This window comes from Leguminivora glycinivorella, unplaced genomic scaffold (genome assembly GCF_023078275.1).
Source record: "Leguminivora glycinivorella isolate SPB_JAAS2020 unplaced genomic scaffold, LegGlyc_1.1 Scaffold6, whole genome shotgun sequence".
NCBI classification, from domain to species: domain Eukaryota; kingdom Metazoa; phylum Arthropoda; class Insecta; order Lepidoptera; family Tortricidae; genus Leguminivora; species Leguminivora glycinivorella.
This window is the reverse complement of record NW_025952831.1, coordinates 2,890,807-2,914,893: the sequence shown is the minus strand read 5'-3', so window position 1 is coordinate 2,914,893 and position 24,087 is coordinate 2,890,807. Positions and strand designations below refer to the sequence as shown.

Here is a 24,087-nt window from a genome sequence, read left to right as displayed (position 1 = left end):
CCGAATATTCGGCCGAATGTTCGGTTCGGTAAGAGCTGAACCGAATGTTCGGCCGAATATTCGTATTCGGCAAAGTCCATATTCGGCCCATCTCTAGATATTATCGTGAGCGTTTCGTGAGCATTTGTGCATTCGGGACTTTATATTGGTTGACAAAGCATCGCATCGTATAGCGAGTATATGTGCACTGGCCTTAACATTAACATAATAAACAGCTGAAAGACTTCTAGACTGTTATCACTCACGCCGCCTGTCTCACGTTCACGCCACTATTGACACAGATTGTTACAATCTCGCTTGGGACGGACGTGCTATCTCCAAGAAATAGAGTTTAAAATAGACAAGAATTATTTAAACTCGAGATAGTAAAAACGGTTTAGAATGTATTTCCTGACGATTAGAGCTTGATTTTCAATGTAAATAATAAGATAGTTAAAACCGTTCGAGTTTCAACTGAATTGCGTTATGTTTAAGTCGGTGTCCGTTTGGAGGTTATATGTAAATAGTGATGTGGATAACTTTATAAAAGAAGTTCGAATCGAGTTCTCTTTTGTTATTTATAAATAAGTGCCGTGATATTATTGAAAATGGTGTACACAATAGGAAAACATTCAAGCAGTGTGGAAATAAATAAGGATGTTGGCAAAGGATGTGTTTGGAAAGAGTTACTGTTTGCTTTTATAGGTATGTTTGATTTTATGATTTACTATCATTTTTTCTTGTTATCTTTATTGAAAACCCTTTATTTGTGATTTAAATAAAACTAGCTTAAGATGCGCTATTAATACCCAAATGATACATTTGAGAGACTTTTATGCTATTTTCCATTTGAAAACTGCAACTACAACAATGCATTTTTAACCACCGACGCAAAAACGAAGGGGTGTTATAAGTTTGACGTGTCTGTCTGTCTGTCTGTCCGTCTGTCTGTCTGTCTGTCTGTCTGTCTGTCTGTCTGTCTGTCTGTCTGTTTGTCTGTCTGTGTGTGTGTCTGTCTGTGGCATCGTAGCTCCCGAACCGATTGAACCGATTTTGATTTAGTTTTTTTGTCTGAAAGCTGAGTTAGTCGGGAGTGTACTTAGCCATGTTTCATGAAAATCGGTTCACTATGTCACGGTCGGGGGTTTTTTCAAAATTTTAATTTTGTGGTTAGGTTAGTTACAACAGTGAACAAATAAATAAATAATAAAAATTGAAATAGGGAAACTTTGCACAGATACCTAGAACCAAATTAAGCAAAGCTTGTACCTACTATGTGTGATACATACCTACTTATAAATATACACACTTACAGAAAACATCCATGGCTCAGAAACAAATATCAAACAAATAAATGCTTATACCGGGATTCGAACCCGGGACCATCGGTTTAATAGGCAGCCGAATAACATTTCTGCGACGCAAAACGCCATAGAAGCGCGCAGAAATGTAGTCTGGGTCTGTCGCGCCAATACGCAGGAGCGATAGAGATAGATAGCTACGAAAGAAATTATCGTGAGCGTTACGTGAGTGTTTGTGCATTCGGATACGCACACTGTATTCTCAATAGTGGCACACCTCGGACACTGGCGATCAAATACATGAAAGAGGCGTGTTCCTACGCACCCAATCTAAGCTCGTGTGTGAACGCGTACCATACTTGTATGAGTGAGATATGACAGGTCGACTGGTCGCGTTCTTAACAGGCGATAACTGTGAGGTAACCGAGGCCGGGTGGGCGGCACTTTCAGCGGGAGCGGAAGTGGCCATACTGTACGATAGTACTCTTTATTGAAGTGAAACTTTTATTGCGACTTCCAATCCAACTGACAGCGCGCAACACGGACTATCAGACCCAAATATCTTTTTGAAGTGAAACTTCTATGCGTCTTCCAACTGACAGCGCGTAACACTCAGTCAGTGTTACGTTGCGTGAAATGCTGCTCACTCAGCGCGTCAACATTCCATTAGTTTCGTTGCGCTGAACGCGACTCACTCATTCCATTCATTCACTTTATTCACTCAGTCAGTGACAGAACAGAATGCCCAGAATGGTTTTGAATGGTGGAATGGTTGGTTGGAATGCGTGTGTTTTATATTTAGATCGAGTGCAAAATGAGTTTATATTTGTTTAACAATAAATTGAACGAATAGCAATGTAAAATATTTAAAACATTAAAAATATGGACGTAACTAAACGCAACAACGTTATCGTCCCTTGACAAAATGTTTTTGAAGTAAAAATTATTTATTTATAACACTTAAATAAAAAAATTGATACAATAAATATTATGAAAGAGGTCCCGTGTGGTGACGGGTTAAGAATTTCACCACCCCCTTTCTTCCCGTGGGTGTCGTAGAAGTCGACTGTGGGATTTGGGTCAAATTGTGGCGTAGGCGAGAGGCTGGCAACCTGTCACTGCAATGTCATAATTTTCGTTTTCAACCCCTTATTTGCCAAGAGTGGCACTGAAACTTTAGTAGTTTCATGTGCTCTGCTTACCCCATTATGGGATACGGGCGTGATTGTATGTATGTATGTAAATATTATGAACTAGGCAATTAAAATATAAGAAAACTTGAAATCTAAGTCTAAAGAAGGCCCCTGAGGCATAGTTATGTTATGAAGTTTGACTTCTTTCGCGCGGAGAGACTACGAACTGTTTTTTTTTATACTGTGACACGTATTAGGTATTAGTTGTCTGACTGAATGTACTTAGTATTAACTGAAACTAAGCTAAGTCTCTTGACAAACTATCATCTCCATTTCAACCCCTAAGGCGAAGGATCTTCGTCATAATCCCTAGGTATTTTGAATTCCGTTAACTTAGATAATTGTTCTACAATTTATACCTCTGTATGTGACGTTTTTAATCAAAAGATACCACATTGCTACTTAACATTTACTTCAATAATAACCTAACCACAAAATTAAAATTTTGAAAAAACCCCCGACCGCGACATAGTGGACCGATTTTCATGAAACATGGCTAAGAACACTCCCAACTATCTCAGCTTTCAGACTAAAAAACTAAATCAAAATCGGTTTATCCGTTCGAGAGCTACGATGCCACAGACAGACACACACACAGACAGACAGACAGACAGACGAACAGACAGACAGACAGATAGACAGGCATACACACAGACAGACACGTCAAACTTATAACACCCCGTCGTTTTTGCGTCGGGGGTTAAAAAGAAGCTCTATCGCCTCTAACTAGTAAAAACACTATTTTATAGAGGTAAACGTTACTTTCTTATAAAAATTGAAATTTTGAAAAAACCTCCGACTGCGACATAGTTGACCGATTTTCATGAAACATGGCTAAGAACACTCCCGACTAACTCAGCTTTCAGACAAAAAAAACTAAATCTAAATCGGTTCATGCGTTCGGGAGCTACGGTGCCACAGACAGACACACACACAGATAAACAGACAGACAGACAGACAGACAGACAGATAGACAGGCATACACACAGACAGACACGTCAAACTTATAACACCCCGTCGTTTTTGCATCGGGGGTTAAAAAGAGGCTCTATCGCCTCTAACTAGTAAAAACACTATTTTATAGAGGTAAACGTTACTTTCTTATAAAATAGAAAGCGCTGGTGGCCTAGCGGTAAGAGCGTGCGACTTTCAATCCGGAGGTCGCGGGTTCGAATCCCGGCTCGTACCAATGAGTTTTTCGGAACTTATCTGCGAAATGTCATTTGATATTTTCCAGTCACTATTCGGTGAAGGAAAACATCGTGAGCAAACCGGACTAATTCCAATAAGGCCTAAACCCTTTGGGTTGGAAGGTCAGATAGCAGTCGCTTTCGTAAAACTAGTGCCTATGCCAAATATTGGGATTAGTTATGACAGCGGACCATGAGCCGCGGCAAATGCCGGGATAACGCAAGAAAAATGATGACTTATAAAATAGAATTTCTATTATACCTACATGAATGCAATACATAAATTATTCATTTCAAATGGACAGCAAAAACCTTGAAGACTTCTTTATATTACTTGAAATAGGTCACGTACGTATATTTGTTTAGTCTTCGTATAAAGGAGTATTTTATTTATTCGTTTGTTTAGTTTATACTCTAATATTTTTATCTGCCTTCTGGAAATGATAAGGGAGATAATATCTTATGGGCTTGTAGCCACGAGCAGTATAATATTGTTCTTTCGTATTGGGTAAGCTTGCGCGTGTGGGCAAACGTCTTGTAATGTGTTGCCACTCTTGGCGTGAAGATAACCAGTTGCGTATTAGAGCATTTTCAGAATTTGGGACCCCCCAATTAGCGTAAGTTGTTAACAAAAATTAACTCACTGTCAGGTTTGTGACGATAATTAAGCATAAAATTTCTATAACAATACTGTTTTTGTGTTATTTACATAAACTTTAGCGATAATCTACATTCAGAACGTGAAAAAAAGTAAACTTTTAGACAAATTTTATGCTTGATTGTCGTCACAAAACTGACAGCGAGTTAATTTTTGTTAACGACTTTCGCTAATTGGGGGGTCCCAAATTCTGAAAATGCCCATTATTCTCCAGCGTCAACGCTTGTATACCTGGGCCATTTTCTTTTTCAAACTTGTCCACACCACTTTTTTTTGGATTTGTAATTTTTTATGTGTTTTCCACTCAGAATCGCGAGCTCTTTCAATCCTAATAGGAGAAAAATAAGTGTCCCAAGGTTTTTTTCCCATTCCGTTACCATTTTTTCATACATTTTGTATGGCGGTAACGGAATGTAAGGTTCGAAAAAATGTATGGAAATCTTGGGACATTTTTTTGCTTCTATCAGGATCGAAAGAGCTCTCGATTCTGAGTATGAATCGCGTAAAAAATACCCATGTTACAAAAAAGTGGGGTGGACACTGGACAACTTTGATAAAAATGGTCCGGTCCACCTATTGGCTAGAGGCCTTGCCGGCCTAGCTGAAGTGACAATCATTGGCGCTACGTGACTATCGGAACACAGTCTGTCTCTGTCGCGCGACTAAAGAAGAGCGATAGAGAGAGCTAGCTACGACACGTTTACGAAGCGTAAGCGATTGTGACGTTGGCTAGGTACAGTCAACCAATTAGAATCCTAGGCCACTCTAGAACCCTGTCGTATTGACACCGTGCTTTATTTGCTTTAGCAGTCTGACTTTTACCACACCTCGGACACTGGCGATCAAATACATGAAACAGGCGCGTTCCTAACACACAGTCTAAGCTCGTGTAGGTGAACGCTAGGCTTGTGCCGTTTCGTTCGTTGATCGGAGCGCTCCGATCTCGTTCAATCGCTCCCACGAACTAGTTCGCTCTACTAGGTCTTTTGCTCATTTAGTTCAGCCAGACCAGCGACCACTGCGGTCGGAAAGATCAGAACGAATGGGACCGAATATGTCGAAGTGTCAAAATGATACGAATAGTCCACAGATAGTAGGGTTTCTGCTCGAGAGTCTCGAACTCGAGACTTCTCGAGAATTTCGGCTTCATTCGAGACGAGAAAAAAATGACAGGTACTCGAGACGTCTCGAGTCCCGAATGTAAAGTACGACCTGAAGTGAAATGCACCTTTTTACCTTCTGCTCGGTCTCATCGCGAGGCGGTGGGGACGGTATCGAACGGCGGCATAAATTATAACGAGATAAAGCGATCTAACTTCTCATTCCAACGTAAGCTGGCATCGACTTTGGCTAGTTTTGACAGCCTCGTGTTATTTAAAAGCAATTCGTCATTACGAAAAAGTCAGCGCGTTTATGTATCTTGGGTCATTGATAACCTACGAATAGTGCTATGGCTAACTTCGACAAGATTTGGAAGAACAGAGGAATTCGACGTCAAAATAAAGTGCGATTATTTCGAAATCTTGTCTTCTCGATAATCTCGATATTTATGTATGGTGTCGAAACTTGGACCCTGAAAAGTTTTGATGTGGCTAAGATTGACGCTATTGAGATGTGGTGCTGGCGAAGACTGCTACGAGTATAACTTGAAAAGCTAGAAGAACTAACAAACATCTCTATTTTGCAAGAACTGAATATCACCACACGGCTCTCGAAAATATGCCAAGAGCGACCCTCAGATTTTTCGGACACATTATGAGAGCACCAATGCATAATATGGCGAATTAATGGTAAACATTATTGGGGTGGGGCTCGTAAGAGATGGTCTGACTGTGTGAAGAAATCGTGTGGCGACAGCGTATACTTACTGTGCAGTCCACATGGCTTATGACCGCGTTCAATGGAGACACGCTACTTGTGGTCGCGATCCTCGGCAATGAGGAAACGAGGAAGAAGAAGAAGTTATTTGAAACGTTTAATTTCAATGACATTATGATTAAATACATGACATTTTAATTTACTTAACCCGTGCACAGGCGGGGAAGTTAAAGGATTAGGTATTATTTTCAAGACTATAATTGTAGTTTTCTTGTTAAAATTTGATTTATGTTTATTTCAAAGAAGATTTTTATTGCTCTTACGCATTTTTTATAATAGTATGGTGCAATAAAAACTACTAATCATATTGTTGTTTATTCTTTTATCAAAATTTTACCATTTATAAAAAAAGACTCAAGACTCGAGAAGACTGGAGACTTTGGGCTCGAGATTTCTCGAAACTCGACACTTCTAATAGGTCGAGAAATCAGAAACCCTAACAGATAGTAACATTCCGGGCCCAAAGGTTGTAAGTAACCGAAGTTTAATATGAAAACTTGACGTCTTTTTGTTGCTCTGCTAATTGGCTCTCGCTCTCGGTCGGCGCAGTCATACACTCGTTCTCGATCCAAACCGCTCGCGCTCGCCGATCCTATACTGAACTAAATGAGCAAAGACCGAATCTCAGAGCCTGGAAAGATTCAGTTCATTTCGGTCATTGATGGGATTTTATTCCTAACAGTTCATAGTTCGTGAACGACACAAGCCTAGTGAACGCGGTGAACTATGCTTGTATGAGTGAAATATGACAGGCCGACTGTTCGTGTTTTTGACAGGCGGTAACTGTGAGGTAACCGAGAGGGGGTGGGCGGCACTTACAGCGGGGAGCGACAGTGGCCATACTGTACGATAGTACTCTTTATTATACTGTGCTTTTACTGTGAAAGGGTTCTACAGTGGCCTAGGATTCAGATTGGTTGACTGTACCCTGATAATATCTCGCAGAGTTAAAATGGGAATGTACCGTTATCCGAAGTTGTTTTCGTTACTTTGTGTATTTTACGAGGTACATAATTGTTTTCTTTTAAATTGGACAAACAACAAAATTAGGAACGGTAATAAAATGTTAATTTAATGTAGAAAACAGCAATTTAAGACGACTTTGTATTCCTAGTTTAATGAGATGTTGAGATTAACTGAAATAAATTAACTTTAAAGTGTTCCTAAGCTCAGTTAGCAGCGATTTTGCCTCGCCTATGCAAGTCGCCTAATACACCAATATTGAACCGCGAGCGTAGCTAGGATTGCAAGACACACACACACCAACATTGTTGTTGTTGAATGCCCTAAGGCACCCCATAGGCACACCTCGGACACTGGCGATCAAATATATGAAAGAGCGATCCTAGCACACAGTCTAAGCCGTGTAGGTGAACGCGTACCTTGCTTCTATGAGTGAGATATGGATATGACAGGTCGACTGTTGGCGTTTTTGACAGGCGGTAACTGTGAGGTAACCGAGAGGTGGTGGGCGGCACTTTCAGCGGGGAGCGGGAGTAGCCATACTGTACGATAGTACAGTACTCTTTATTATACTGTGCCATAGGTGCACAGGGCCTCCACAAGATCACACAAACACTAGAACTATAAAATATCAAACTAAGTGAAATGCATCAATATTTAAACAAACATAATTTGATTTAAAATAATAATTGCAACGTTAGGTAATTCTACAAGCTAGCTTTTGGACTCAAGCTAAAATTTGTTTGAGGTTACTTTGCGCTCTTGTGCATAAAATGTAACTTTATCATTTGTTTTAGAAGAATTAAGAGAGCCTTTATCAGTTTGTGTGATGAAAACATTACAAGTCTAAATTTTCAGGCCCCGTAGCCGAATGGCATTTCTACGACGCTAAACGAAAACGAAACGCCGTAGGTTGTCTGGCTCTGTCGCGCCAATACGCAAGAGCGATAGATAGATATCTATTAGCGTTTCGTTTCGTGAGCGTTTGTGCATTCGGCTACGCACGCAGATGTTTAAAAATCATGTGCATCTCATATTCGGTTCTGTCTGTCTGTCCGGTTCTGTCGCCTTATATTATTTCAATTACAACGATGTTATTGTAAAGTATTGTCCAACAAGTCAAGGTTCAAGAATAGAATCGAATGAAGCAGGGCAGTTCGTTAAGTGCCGTAAATTGGTCCAGATTACTCCAAGGTACAGCTAACTTCACAATCGACGCTTCATGAGCGTATCGTAGCTAGCTGTCCCTATTGCTCTTCTGTATTGCGACAGAGACAGACTACGTTTCGATCGCCACGTAGCGTCAACGGTTATCACTTCAGCTAGGCTGACAGGAGACTGTCAATTTGTGTTGACCGGAGAATTAGGAGACATTAGGTCTAACGACCTTGGTACTGTAGTTACAAAGTGCAGCTGAGCGAGCCATCAGCATCACACAAAAATATATCAGTTTTTTGTTCGACAAAGTTATAGAGTGAAGTTTTTGGCAAAAATTACATTTTTGGTATAAGCTTTCATCGTTGACTGTACTTTTCTTTGTACATGAAACTAATACTCATCCAGACATTTCTAAAAACCCAAAAAAAATTACGTTACGGTTACCTCCTATTTCCATTTCATCTATTGCAATGTCATAATTAAATGTGTTTTTGTGAATTCTTGTCGGAAAAGCAATCTGAAAGTTATTCAACTAGCGATTTTTTGTAGATACTTATTAGATTTGATTCGATATCACAATACTATTCGGTGAAGCTATTCGCTTTTCGGTGAAGGAAAACATCGTGAGGAAATCGGACTAATTCCAATAAGGTCTAGTTTACCCTTCGGGTTGGAAGGTCAGATGGCAGTCGCTTTCGTAAAAACTAGCGCCTACGCCAAATCTTGGGTTTAGTTGTCAAAGCGGACCCCAGGCTCCCATGAGCCGTGGCAAATGCCGGGATAACGCAAGGAGGATGATGATCACAATACTATCAATATGGACGAAACTTCTTCTCATACTACATTTTCCAGTCGGCGTATTATGCTTCCAATTTTATCACTTATCTATGTGGATAAAGAATCCGTCACGTTTTGGCAAGTATGTCAGTGTGAAAGTGACAAATGTCTTATCCACGTGGATAAGTGATAAAATTGGAAGCATAATATGCCGGCTGGTTTTACTACAACGTGACAGGCGCCGTAGCCGAATGGCATTTCTCCGACGCCAAACGAAAGCGATACGCCGCTGGCTCTGTCGCGCCAATACGCAAGCGCGATAGAGATAGATATCTACTAGCGCTTCGTTTCGTGAGCGTTTCGTGAGCGATTGTGCCATTCGGCTAGCCACCCAGGTCAGAAAGAACTGTCAATCCCAATTAAAAGTGTCACGATATCTCTTCTATCACGTGGCTCCTTCTAACGCCGTGTCTTGCGTGGGCGACGGTCGCGCGACCGTCGCCGTCGCGTCTCATACTTCCATATCGATAAGGTTTGTTTTCGTATGCGTCGCATCGCCGTCGCGCGACCATCGCGCGACCGTCGCCCACGCAAGACACGGCGTAAAGAATGACATATTTACCCGTTCCGTTGTAACTAAAGTCGTACCACAGAATATATAATAGTACAAGTACAGAAGGCCCACTGCTTTGAAGTTCACGAAATGCCGCCTTTTTAAATACCTCCAACACCTCTGGTGTTTCGGGTGTCCATGGGCGGCGGTGATCGCTTACCATCAGGCGACCTGTCTGCTCGTTTGCCTCCTATCCCATAAAAAAAAAAAAAAACCTACAAAATGATTACAAAGAAACGAGCCGCACGTGCGCAGCGTCGGACGCTAGGGTTGCCTATGTATAAAAAAAAAATATCAGATAAAATGTTATGCTATTATATTCAAGTCTTGGGTACTTTCTAGGTATATACAGTATTTATATATTTTTGTTTAAATCCCAACGTCACAAGCCTGATTGAACGTTTCCGTGGGCCATAAATGACATAATCAATAGTAGATCTGTGTAAGATTGTCCTATTTTATTCATAATGTTTGTTTAACTAAACGTTATTAGCCATTCCACACGCGGATATCGCGTATGAACCTTTAAAAAAACTCGCGACGTATAGTAACAATAGAAAGTGCGAACAAGCGTTCCGTGAGAATGCGAGCCACCCCTGATTAGGCCGCGAACTCGCGGCCGCCCGCATGTACTTGTAGCGTGGCGATGGATTCGCGGAGTGAGCCGCCCCTGGTCGTACATAACTCGTCTCTTGTTTCCAGCCAGCGTGCCATTCTTCACCCAAGGCATCGAGACAGACGCGCTAACCTCATCCGCACATGCTGGCAACATCGGGTCAGCGGCGCCTGGGCCCCAGGTCCCTGGCACCCAGGTGCCATTGGGCACCACGCTCCACGTGCTGGCGGCGGCGGCGGCGGCGCCCGTGCTCTGTTGCGTGATCGAGCGGTTTGGACGGAAAGTCGGGATATTTATAGTCAGTTTGGTGCAAGGGGTAAGTCCACAAGCAAACGTATCTACTTAGCGTGTCAAATGAACTCAGTGAAATCCACTGAGTTGTCCGTCTTTAATCGCAGCTTGCAGTTTTCGGGCGTCAATTTTTGTAAGTTGAAGTCAATCAAAACATAAAAATGCCTCGTTACTAAAATGCGTCGATATTCAATTGCAACAACACAAAAATTATGAACAATCAAGAGCCTGAGACATATTTAAAATTACAGGCAACAAACAACTTCAGTACAAAATTTGACACGCTCGGCCCCTATACAAAATTTACCCATGCAGCTGATAGTAGTGACTAGCCTACGTCACAATACTTTGTTACGCTAATTAATATCATTATCTAGCTAGCTTTCTGTATCGCTCTTTCATATTTGCACGACGGAGAAGGCTAGCTACGATAACGATATTAGCGTAAACGATTGTGTATTAGATTAGGCTAAATACCCTGAACGATATCCGAAGGACGTCATTCAATCATAAGTGTGTCTCTCCCGCGCCAATATAGCTGTAGCTAAGGACTAACGAGACACGAGCGAAATGCACGATATTCGAATTATATCCTTCACATGTTGAAAACATTACTGTAAGTGTGTGTGTGTGTTTCTAATGGGTCGGCAACGCGCATGTGACACCCCCTTGAGTTGCAGGCGTCCATGGGTTACGGTGACCGCTTTCCATCAGGCGTATAGTGTTCTCCACATTTGGTGCTTTTTCGATGCATTTTTTTATACTAAGTCGGTGGCAAACAAGCATACAGTCCGCCTGATGGAAAGCGGTTACCGTAACCTATGGACGCCTGCAACTCAAGAAGTATCACATGCGCGTTGCCAACCCATTAGAAACTTGTACACTCCCGCATTGAACGTACGTAATGCAGGTCGATTCGTACAATTATGTTAACCGACTTTCAAATACGATTCAGAATATTCAGATGAAATTTTATATTCAAATGGTACGTCTGTAGAATGCATGAAGTGCCATTTGAAACTGGTTTGATAATAAAGAGATTTTCATATGTAGAACAAACTTGTCTTAGGAAGGTAATTTTCTAACATAAATGTAGAAAATATGAAATGTAGGACCCATATCCTATAATTAAGAGAAATCTTTCTTTGACATCCCTTCCAACATCCTATATGGGATTACTGCGTTTTCACATTATACGATCCGATATCGGATGTCGGACCGATATCCCATACATTGCAGGCGCCATCTTGGATTTTTTCTATTGAAATCCTTCCGACATCCGATATCGGATCGGATAATGTGAAAACGGCCTTAGACTATCACAGAAAATAATGGCAACGCTCAAATCAAGAGTGAACAGGCATATTCTGGGCGAGCTCACTCCATCGTAGGCCACGTATTGACGTGTTTTTTTTTTGCCTTTGGCTAGTCTGTGGCCAAGAGTAAAAAAGTAAAAAAAATGTTTTTTTTTTTTAATAAGTAACTGTCAGGGGTAAGTAATACGAGATATAAGAACGTATCGTATATTACTTATAACATATACGCTCACTTTGTATAAGCTTGTTCAGCATAACGTTCACTGGACATAATGCTCAGAATCGATAATAGCAAATCATCTAATTTCGAAGTGAATAATGTTTATTCTCTATAATATCAGTGTATATAAAGATTAATGTATATAACGTTCGGGATACCTAATATTTATATCATATATTAATCAATTATTCTAACATCAAAAGGTGTAATGTTGTTAATATCTAAGATCTATGTTTATAACGTTTAGGATATCTAATATTAATAACATATATTTTTCAATTCAATTAATCTAACATCAAAAGGCGTAATGTTCATTCTGTGTCTAAGATTTGAAATGCATAATAACATAACCTAACCCATTTTCTTAGCAACAGTTTTGTGTGGGGGGTCGCAGTTCTAACCTAACCTAAACCTACTTTCTTAGCAACAATTTTATGTGGGGGTCACAGTTCTAACCTAACCTAAACCTACTTTCTTAGCAAGAGTTTTGTGTGGGGGTCGCAGTTCTAACCTAACCTAAACCTACTTTCTTAGCAACAGTTTTGTATGGGGGTCGCAGTTCTAACCTAACCAAAACCTACTTTGTTAGCAACAGTTTTGTGTGGGGGTCGGAGTTCTAACCTAACCTAAACCTACTTTCTTAGCTACAGTTTTGTGTGGGGGTCGCAGTTCTAACCTAACCTAAACCTACTTTCTTAGCAACAGTTTTGTGTGGGGGTCGCAGTTCTAACCTAACCTAAACCTACTTTCTTAGCAACAGTTTTGTGTGGGGGTCGCAGTTCTAACCTAACCTAAACCTACTTTCTTAGCAACAGTTTTGTGTGGGGGTCGCAGTTCTAACCTAACCTAAACTTACTTTCTTAGCAACAGTTTTGTGTGGGGGTCGCAGTTCTAACCTAACCTAAACCTACTTTCTTAGAAACAGTTTTGTATGGGGGTCGCAGTTCTAACCTAACCTAAACCTACTTTCTTAGCAACAGTTTTGTGTGGGGGTCACAGTTCTAACCTAACCTAAACCTACTTTCTTAGCAACAGTTTTGTGTGGAGGTCGCAGTTCTAACCTAACCTAAACCTACTTTCTTAGCAACAGTTAAATATATATGGAGAACGGTATGGTATATAAACTGTTATTATTTATGGTGGACGGTATACTTAGTGTATGGTATATAAACTGAAATTAGCTAATGTAAACGTTATATTAAGAAATGTTATGCATGGTGAACGGTATACGTAGTGTATGGTATATAAACTGAAATTAAGTAATGTAAACGTTATATTAAAAAACGTTATGTAAAACTAATATTATTGCAATTCAGCGTTATTTCTTACAAAAGTATTGATGTTGGAGTTATATCTAACGTTCATTATTGCTGCTGAATGTTAGTAACATGAAATTATATATATTACAGTTATATCTCGTGGGACGCACCCTCCAGACATGCGATATCCAATATCGGATATAGGTAAGAAAGATGTCTAAGGCAAAAATCAAAGATATCGCTTTCACATTGGCAGAATCTGTTTCTTACCCCCGACTGTAAAACGACGGGGTGTTATAATATAAGTATAACGTGTCTGTCCGTCTGTGGCGTTGTAGCTCCCGAACGGATGAACCGATTTAGATTTAGTTTTTTTTGTTTGAAAGCTGAATTAGTCGGGAGTGTTCGTAGCCATGTTTCATGAAAATCGGTCCACTATGTTGGGGTTTCTTTAAAAATTTTAATTTTGTGGTTAGGTAATATAATACCTATATTACATATAGGTCATCGGTCCTAAATCCGATATTCATATTCATATTTATTCATTGCATCCATGGTGTTATAAGATGTTACAAAGTAGGTCTACATGCTCATGGACCCTATTAGGTCGTGGCAATATATTTATATGCTATACTACATATACATTAAACTCTAACACTATATACATTTTACTAGGTCACAGATAATAGAAAATATTGTAGGTATACGATACAAGAATAAAACAAGTATTAAAAATAAATAAATAAGTTATTTAATTGTCCACGAACTCTTGGAGAGTATATGGGCATTCATTGACAAGATATCGGATCGGATAATGTGAAAACGCACTGACGCTATCGAGTAACGTATAAAATGCCAGAAACACGTGATAGGGGCTCTTGTCAATCTCAATTAACAATCTATTGTCTAGAACATTGTACAATAATGGGTTCGGAGTTGTGAGGTGATTGCACGTCGCAACTTGCAAACAATTTGGGGCGTCCTCGATTAGTTTCAGGGAACGTACAATACATACATATTACATACATATAATACTAGCTTTTGCCCGCGGCTTCGCTCGCGTTAGAAAAAGACAAAAAGTAGCCTATGTCACTTTCCATCCCTTCATCTATCTCCACTTAAAAAAACACGTCAATTCGTTGCTCCGTTTTGCCGTAAAGGACGGACAAACAAACAGAACACACACTTTCCTATTTATAATATTAGTAGGTATGGATATTCTCGCCTGGGTGCGTAGACAAATGCACTAAAGTTTACGATAGATATCGTTACATCTCTCGCTGTTCCGTATTGGCACGACAATGCCAGACCACAGAATTATACAGTTTGTATTTTTGATATTCAAGCTGATGATGATGGACGAAAAGAGATTGGATGTAGCGGAGATGAGAATGTTAAGATGGATGTGTGGAGTCACAAGAATGGATAAGATTATCAATGAGTATATAAGAGTAAGTCTGAAAGTTGCACCGATAGTAGAAAAAGTAAGAGCGAATCGACTGGCATGGTATGGGCATGTGATGCGAAGGGATGAAAGTCATGTGACGAGAAAGGTATTACGAATGAATGTTGAAGGAAGTAATGGGAGAGGAAAACCGAGGAAAAGGTGGATGGACTGTGTGAAAGATGATATGAAACGAAAACAAGTGAATGATGAGAAGACGGGTGATAGAGAGGTATGGAAGAGAAGGACATGTTGCGCCGACCCCAAATGACTGGGATAAGGGCAGGCGAATGATTTTTGATATTCAACGATTCGTCAACGATTGTCATATCGGCTAGGCCGGCTGCATTCCCAAAAAGCAGAAAAGAGCACATGAAACTGCTCGAGTTTTAGTAATTTTTAGCAACGGGTTAAAAGAAATCGGAAATTTATCGCAGTGACAGGTTACTAATTGTTACTAGCCTATTGCCTACATCAAAATTGAACCCATGTCAAAAGTCATGCAGCACAATCTCCTAAGGCGCATAAAACGGAGTGTAGAAAAACTCCATAAGCCATAATAACGTATAATAATAGCTTTGATAGGAACATTAGGAACCAATCGATTTGTTATTTGACATTGGGCGTACGAATTTAATACAATACTAGTTACAACGCCATCTGTGAAGCGTGAAATTGTCAATGTCATTTTGCCGAAATATTTTTCTTTGGCTGACTGCCGATAGTTGTAGTTTACATTCATGAAGCTAGATGGAACGTTACCTGAGCTATTGCTCCGCGGATCGCATTTCGGCGCTTCTATGTGTGCGTGCTTGCGGGGGCTGAGGTAATTGACAAGCGTGGCCTATGAGCTGTCAGTCGCTCCTTTAGTAGCCCCTTAAAGTTGTTGCTATACGTTGCTATTTTTGGCAGAAGGTTTTCTCGCCGACATTACTTTTCTTTCAACAGTCATCTACTGCTCTCCGAGCCGAGACGTTTCTAAAAACCCCTTACTCGATGAGGATACGACATTTCATTATAAAACTCCTATGGCCACCTTTCTGCTTCATCATCAGATCAGCTCCATGAGTCCATAATGTTGCATTGTCACGTGATTTACATATTATTTGCGTTATTTTATGTATAGTGCTTTGGCCGAAAGAGCGAAGCGTATCACTGAGCCGAGACCATTTTGTCCTGCTGCAACGCACACATCTGTACTTTTTTTGTTGCGATTAATTTGTGTTTTTTCTTTTATCTGTATACTCGTATTGTGTATGTTTGCAGTTTGACAAATCTATTTATCCATCTATCATATGTGTGCATCAGCTCAGTCATTTAAAGATTTGCTTCAAAATTGAGTAGCAAGATTTCACCCGAACATACATACTTACATTGCAAGTTAAATAAAAGCTTATAAAATACTATGTATATCCACTCATTGTTATAAAATCAAACCTAGCACTTTTATCCTAATAAATAAATAGAACTATTCTTTTTTCCGTCCAACTTGAAAGCTCTCAAAATAAAGTGATGCAAAGGCTTTATAAATGAAGAGTGCACTTGACTTCCATGAGAACTCTTCAATGATACTGACTCGTAAATGCACGAGGCACGTTTGCTTATTACAGTCATAGAAACATGTAGGTACCTAATGTTTGAGCGATTTTTTTTTTATTATTATAAACTGGCCAGTGATTGACGTTAGTCGCACCTGATGGAAAGTGACAACAAGGCCGAGGTTGTAGCTCACTAGTCCAGTAATAGCCTATTCACTCTTGACTTGAATTCACCCAGATTGTATTCGCCCGGGAATACAGATGAGGGGAGCATGTTCCATTTGCCCAAACATTTAAATAAATCAAAGGAATTATAAATTGAAATAGATATCATACACGAAAGAAAAAACGACAAGGGCTACTGGTGGCGGGCGGGTGGTCTAGTGGTAAAGACGTTAGCCGCGTAAGCTGAAGACCCGGGTTCGATTCCCGGCTCGGCCACCAGTGGGCCTTGTCGTTTTTTGTTTCGTGTATGATTATCTGTTTCAAATTATAATTTATACATAGAGTGTGACTACTTGAAAAAAAAAACAAATCAAAAAATATTCAATAAAATAATTTGATTTGTTTCCTAATTGTAAAACAAAGGAGATTAAATACATGTTTTAACGGTCTTTTTACAAGTACATAGTGTAACCACAGAATCCATACTAATATTATAAATGGGAAAGTCTGTGTGTCTGTTTGTTTGTCCGTCTTTCACGGCAAAACGGAGCGACGAATTGACGTGATTTTTAAAGTGGAGATAGTTGAAGCGATGGAGAGTGACATAGGCTACTTTTTGTCTCTTTCTAACGCGAGCGAAGCCGCGGGCAAAAGCTAGTATATAATATTAGTACAAGTAAAGTAAGGTTTTGAATGATTCATGGTTATTTTCATTAGACTTATATTTCCGTGATTACCTTTTTGATGCATGCAACGCCGAAATATCGGAAGCTCGACAACAATCAAAGAGGTAATCACGGTCAATATAGGTCTAAAGTAAGTTTAAGAAATTATATATGCCAATTTTATAGAGGTCCATACTAGATGTCTAAGATTCAGGATTCTACACAGAGAATAAATGAGAGATTTTTATCAGCGTCTGAGACCATTTTAAGGTTACTGTGGTTATGAATAAACAAATCACTTCACACAACCACTATAGTTGTAGGATTTTTTTGATTTAAGATTTCCCAATACATCAAATTCATATCAGATATTTTTACCTACCATTAATTTCAGATATCCTGCATACCACTTCTTCTAGACGTCAGCGAAATCAACGTCATAGCGTTACACATACTAGCTGGCATATCATCGGGTGGCTTGTACACAATATTCCCGATATACATCCGAGAGATCAGCTCAATACAGAATAGAGCGCTTGCCCTATCCTTATTTATACCAATGACAGGTGTAGGGTATCTGATGAGACTGGTCACAGATTTGGACACGCTGATGTTTCTAGTGGTAGCGCTTGTGGTGGTTCAAATGGTCGCGATGTTCTGTTTGGTGGAATCTCCGAGCTATTTGGTGATGAAAGGGAGTTATGAGGTGAGTTAAGTTGACTACTGTTAAGTATATTTAGCTTATTGGTAAAAAAGCACTGGTGGCGCAAATATAGGAAGGAAGGTAAGGCGGTTTGTATTTAATACACCTGTCACAAGTTTTTTGAACCCGCACATACTTGTAGATGGACGCTATTTTCCAAGTCTGAGTACAAACGACCAGCGAGTTGTGTCATCGCACACAACGACAACTGTGTGCTCAGTGAGCTAACAACTGCGACACGTCTTTTGACGGCTTGACTATTCTTTAGTATTATATGCTCTTAGTTCTGCGCCAAATCCACTGTTGTTAAATTTTTGACAGATCTATGAATGAGGAATATACATTATAAACCGCCCCTGCCTCCTAAGCCGGGGTCCTGTGTTCGAATCCTGGTAACATTTATTTGTCTGATGAACACAGATCTTTGTTTTCTATCTAATTTGTGTTTGCTCTATGTATAATATCGTTGTCTGATTAGGTATATACCCACAACACAAACCTTGAGCTTACCGTGGGACTCAGTCAATCTGTATCAAAATGTCCTATAATATCTATTTATTTACTTATTTTATTAGATTATTATGTAAAGCGCTGGTGGCCTAGCGGTAAGAGCGTGCGACTTTCGATCCGGAGGTCGCGGGTTCGAAGCCCGGCTCGTACATTGGTAGAGTTTTTCGGAACCTCTGTGCGAAATGTGATTTGATATTTGCCAGTCGCTTTTCGGTGAAGGAAAACATCGTGAGGAAACCGGACTAAGTCCAGTAAAGCCTAGTCACCCTTCGGGTTGGAAGGTCAGATGGCAGTCGCTTTCGTAAAAACTAGAGCCTACGCCAAATTTTGTGATTAGTTGTCAAAGCGGACCCCAGGTTCCCATGAGCCGTGGCAAATGCCGGGATAACGCAAGGAGGATGATGAGTTGGAAATAATTTTTCAGTACAGATGGTGTTTTTTTTACGCACTAGTGCGAGAAGTGGTTCATTATATGCCAGTTCAAAACTTCGGAGGCTCATCTGTACTGAAAAACGTCGTACGATACACGTGCGAAAAGGAAATTCGAACTTCCTTTTTTACGCACTTGTATCGTAATGTACTATTATATACCTATGATATTTTTAAATATACATTTGATATTTTTCTTTCAGCGAGCAAAACTAATAATATCAAAACTAAAGTGCCTACCTCCCGAGCATGAAGCGGTGCTACAAGAATTCAATGGCTTAAAGGACGAAAGCGATCGAGCTAAAGCTTCGGGGAAATTGCATGCAATAACAATATGTAAGTTGTAATGGTACTCAAGATACACAGGGTGTAATTTGTATAACAGGCAATAGTTCAAAAATTGATCATTTAGGTGATTCTGAACCCAAAACAAAATAAAGTGTACATTCCTTAATCTTACCAAACATTATCTTTTCACTTCGTATGTTTTATAAGAATACTCTGTGAAAGATATAGGTAGTATTATACATATGGCAAACAACAAATGCGGACTTCTATAAAATGCTGTCTTAGTAAGAAGTTTAGGAAACGCCATCAAAATATGAAATAATTATATTTGTATTTGTATTACATATTATAATTATGTAATATTTTCGTCTACAGAATCACGATATACTATACACACATATTATGTTATATATTTGGTTAAACCCGACTGAAGAAAATTTCGTACACGAGCGTACTTTTTTTAATACCTAAAATAAATTGGAGTTCATCTGCTTTTGGCTGCTGGCACCGAAAGCAATCATTTTGAATGACTTAACAATTGTGCACTGGTTGAAAAAAAAAAACGCTTATATTTAATCCAAATATTCCAGATAACTCATTGCACGCAAAAAAATTCACGGGCTAAAGATAGTTTCTAATAAACTCATTCGTATAGGTATGACATTTCGGCATACAAATACACAGGCAAATTCGAAACTACATACTTAAATATCATTATGGCAAGGATGTAACTCAAATATCCAACTCAAATAATATTCGCTCGTGCTTCCCATAACTGAGCATTACTTTTTTTTTGCCAATCATTTTTTTTTATTGTTTTAGGGAATTTTAGGTCAATTGTACTCAGAATCACGAGTACTTTCAATCTCACTGGGAAACAAGAAGTGTCCCAGAATTTCCATACATTTTTTTTTTACTTTCCTCTTTTGTTACCCCATACAACATGTACGGAAAATGGTAACAAAATAAGAAAAAATCGTATGGGACAATTTTTTTAACTACTAGGATTGAAAAAGCTAGTAATTCTGAGTAGAAATAGCATTTTTTTTTAAATATCACACTTCATAAAAGTGGCAAAAAAAAAAAAGAAATGCTTAACTGTATTGGCGCCATAGCCGCACGATAACTCACAATCGCTTACTCTTCGTAAGCGTATCGAAACTAGCTCTCATCGCTTTTCTGTAGTGGGGCGACAGGGACAGACTGCAGTTCGATCACCACTTAGCGTCAACGATCACTTCGGTTAGGCCGCCTGATTTCAGTGTACGTTGGAATGGGCCTGACAGATTATTCGGAATAGCCGCTTCCATCAATGCAATTAAGCATTTAGATCAACTAAATTAGTACTTATGAGCTCTGAATTCCATGTGTAATGAATTCCATTACAAGCACGCTTCTCAAAATTACTATTTTGGTTATGTTGGGGTCAGGTTCGTTTGATATGTAGACGGTTGCTAATGCAAAAGCACATACCGGCACATATTTATTCTCCATGACATGAATGCATTCTATGCATTGCCCATGAATTATCACATCAAGCTGTACCAACCGAAAAGCCTTTCTTCGCCGAAGATTCGCCTAGCTCTACCCTATCTTCGCCTAGCTTTATAAAAGTTGAAATACCCCACCAATTTTTGAGTTTTCTCCCAACATTTTATTAGTCGTTTCTTGCCAAACCTGTACCTGTAGGGAATTGACTGAAGACACTTTCCTGCCAACCATACTGCCATGCCAGCCTAGCCCAAAATGTCAATCGTTGATGCTAGACGCCGATCGAAACGAAGTCTGGCTCTGTCGCCCCAATACGGAAGAGCGTTAGAGAAAACTAGCTACGATAAAGATTCTTGTAAGCGTTTGTGCATTTGGCTACCTACCCTGATTTCTACCCATTATTTTCGCAGTCAAAAACCCAATCTGGCGGGACGCCACCAAAATCGGTCTGGTTCTCCACAGCGTCATGATGCTGAGTGGCAGCATCATCTTTCTAGATCAACAGAAGACGCTGGTTCAGCTCGACTCCCCAATGGATCCTGACAGAGTGCTGACGCTGGCTTGCTTCTGCGCTGGCAGCTTGATATGTGCAGCTGTTATTAGATTTATGGAAAGAAGTGTAAGAAGATATTGATATACTGTCTGTAAGGCCTGAGTGCACGAGTGAGTGGCGTGCAGTGGGGCGTGCGGAGTGCATGTTGAATAATTGAAGGTAATACAAGTGTTGAGTGAACGCTGCATAGAGTGGATGCACGCTCGCCCACCCTGCTGCACGCCCCGCCGAATGCTTTTCTTCGAGCGTCCACTCAGGCGTTATTCACATCGATTTTGGCTTATTCGTATGCCATTCCCCTTAAAAATCCATCTAATCGTCCATGCATTGACGTCTTATATTGCCACTTCTTAGCGACATAGCTTTCAACTAGTCTAACTTCAATTTCTCATAAAAAAGTACCTCCCTACATTTAAAACGTTTGTTTCAGTACCTCCTAACCTGCGGATTCTTCGTGATAGCCGTATCCATGGGTATACTAGCGGTATACACACAGGCGGACCTGACGGTCTACACACTACGCTGGGTACCTGTAGCTGCGCTGGGGGTACTCATAGGAGCGTATGGTGTGGTGTGGGGACTGCCTGTAGTGGTGATAACGGAGCTGTTTAACTGTGAGGTGAGTGAGTTACACTGAAGGTCTACAAGCTGCGCTGCGTACCTGTGCCTGCGCTGGGGGTACTCACAGGAGCTTATTTTGTGGTGTGGGGGTCTGCCTATAGTGGTTATAACTGAGCTGTGTAACTGTGAGGTGAGTGACAGAAGGAGGTTCATTTGCACACACGGTGTACACATTCCGCTGGGTAAAATATACAGGGTGTGATTTTTATAACTTGCAAAAGTTTTTGAATATGATTGGCTCGATTATTTGGGAGAATATATTTAGAATTATAAGCTCAGTCTTACAAAGCTGTCTATGTTCTTAACCTAAATGCTTATTTTTCCTCAATTCTACTAGTTGCCCTCTATTTTATTACAGTCTGTCAAAAAGTGTAGTAATAAGTGTGCCAAGGAGTGGAATTCCTTGCCGGCGGCTATATTTCCGAGCTCATATAACCCGGCAACCTTAAAATTTAGAGTGAACAGGCGTCTTCTGGGCGAGCTCACTCCATCGTAGGCCACGTCGTTGCCTTTGGCTAGTCTGCGGCCAAGAGTAAGCCCATTTATAATTTAAAAAAATATATAAAGCGGCAACATCGTATCGTTCCATTCAAATTAATGTATGTGAGGAAACGGGACGCCATGTTGCACCTAATGAAACCGAATGAAATCTTTTGAACTACAATCAACTCCAAACGAACCTCTATTAGAAAAAAAAATATAAAAAAATTCCTCAAGGTCGGGCGCCAAGTTCACATAGGTCAATGTTGCCACTTTTTTAATTTTTATACTGTACCTATTTATTATTGTGGTACCTATTTATAAATAGTTTAAACATGTTGAAAGTATATTCCAGCTGTATAAGTATTTCACTAGCTCCATAACCAATTGAGTGTAATGTGTAGGGATAATTACATTTGGGTAAAATATTGTTTTAATAACTTGCGGTTTCGCATATGGCTGCGAGATAATTGTATATGTAGTAATGCTCGACTATAATTTACACAACTGTGCGTGTCTCTAATTGTTAAAACTACATAGCAAAGACATATATAACTCCGTATAGACAGATACGGTCTGAGAAAAAAACGTACCTCAGTACCATACAGAAAAAGGTACGGTGGCCTAGATGGCATTACATCTTTGGGGTACGCTCAGCTAGATGGCGCTAATATTAATATTTGACATTTTAACACATATTAAGCTAAGAATATGGGCCAAATTGTCAAAACGGAGGTTCAAAAGTTTCAAGCCTGTGTCAAGAGATGGCAGTCTATGCACTTTGATTACACATTTTGCTTCGACAGTAACTCTCTTATCAAATAATAGTAAAGCCTGGTGCCGTAGTCGAATGGCATTTCTGCGCCGCGAAACGAAAACGAAACGCCGCGAAGGGTAGTCTGGCTCTGTCGCGCCAATACGCAAGAGCGATAGAGATAGATATCTACGAGCGTTTCGTTTTGTGAGCGTTTGTGCCATTCGGCCTACCCTGACCAGAAATATGGACTACCCGCCATGTTGCGGAATTTCATTAGAACTGGTTTTCTTCATATTAAACTGAACGGTCACCGCATACATCAGAATAACTGACTGGCTGGTTGACTGGTAGAGAATGCCTTAAGACATTAAGTCCGCCATTTGTACTTTTTTCAATTGCGTAATAAAGTTTAAATAAAAAAAATATTTATTCAATAAAAAGTAAAACAGTTTTTACATAAGACTTTCCGCCAAACTGTAGAACAGTTTGTTGGCAGGAATAGGCTCCCTTTCATCACATTTACTGTTGTTTCTTAACCTTAGGTGCTAAAGTGTTAGTAGAAGTTACAAACATAGTTAGTTACTTAATACTAATTACTAAATTATTTTATTTTAATTACGTATTTAACTAAAGTTACTATCAGTTACAAATTGTTTCAACATAAACTTTTTTAATTTTGATTTAAATAGATTAACATAAAGTAACAGCGCCCTCTTCACAATAGTCATATATTTCTGGTTAAGCTTTATACTCGTATTATCATGACCATAAAGAGTGGCTTATTTCACAACTGTGACAATTTTATTGTCGCCAGACCATGACACTTCGGTGTTCATTGCCTGTTTAACAAGGAAATATTATCGCTGAGTAACAATGTTACCAGAAGCATAGAATTGTCAGTGTCAAGTGTCAATGTTACTCTCGTAGCAGCGGAGAAATTAAACAAAGGTTCCTCCAGTAAACAATATAATGTAAAAACTAATATATACAATAAAATGGGTACTATCTGTCAGTACGCGAGTAATCGTGCG

At 39.7% G+C, this 24,087-nt stretch overlaps 1 protein-coding gene across 1 annotated transcript in view; it reads left to right on the top strand.

Annotated features, from left to right (window-relative positions):
- Window positions 1-304: 304 nt before the first annotated feature.
- The window catches only part of LOC125242089 (low-affinity glucose transporter HXT1-like), a 30,244-nt gene continuing 6,461 nt past the window's right edge, over window positions 305-24,087 (top strand). The window contains exons 1-6 of the mRNA XM_048150797.1: window positions 305-684; window positions 10,413-10,642; window positions 17,619-17,930; window positions 19,070-19,202; window positions 21,056-21,264; window positions 21,629-21,817. Of these exons, the coding sequence (XP_048006754.1) occupies window positions 588-684; window positions 10,413-10,642; window positions 17,619-17,930; window positions 19,070-19,202; window positions 21,056-21,264; window positions 21,629-21,817 (1,170 nt within the window). The 5' untranslated portion in view covers window positions 305-587. The remainder of the gene's footprint in view (window positions 685-10,412; window positions 10,643-17,618; window positions 17,931-19,069; window positions 19,203-21,055; window positions 21,265-21,628; window positions 21,818-24,087) is intronic.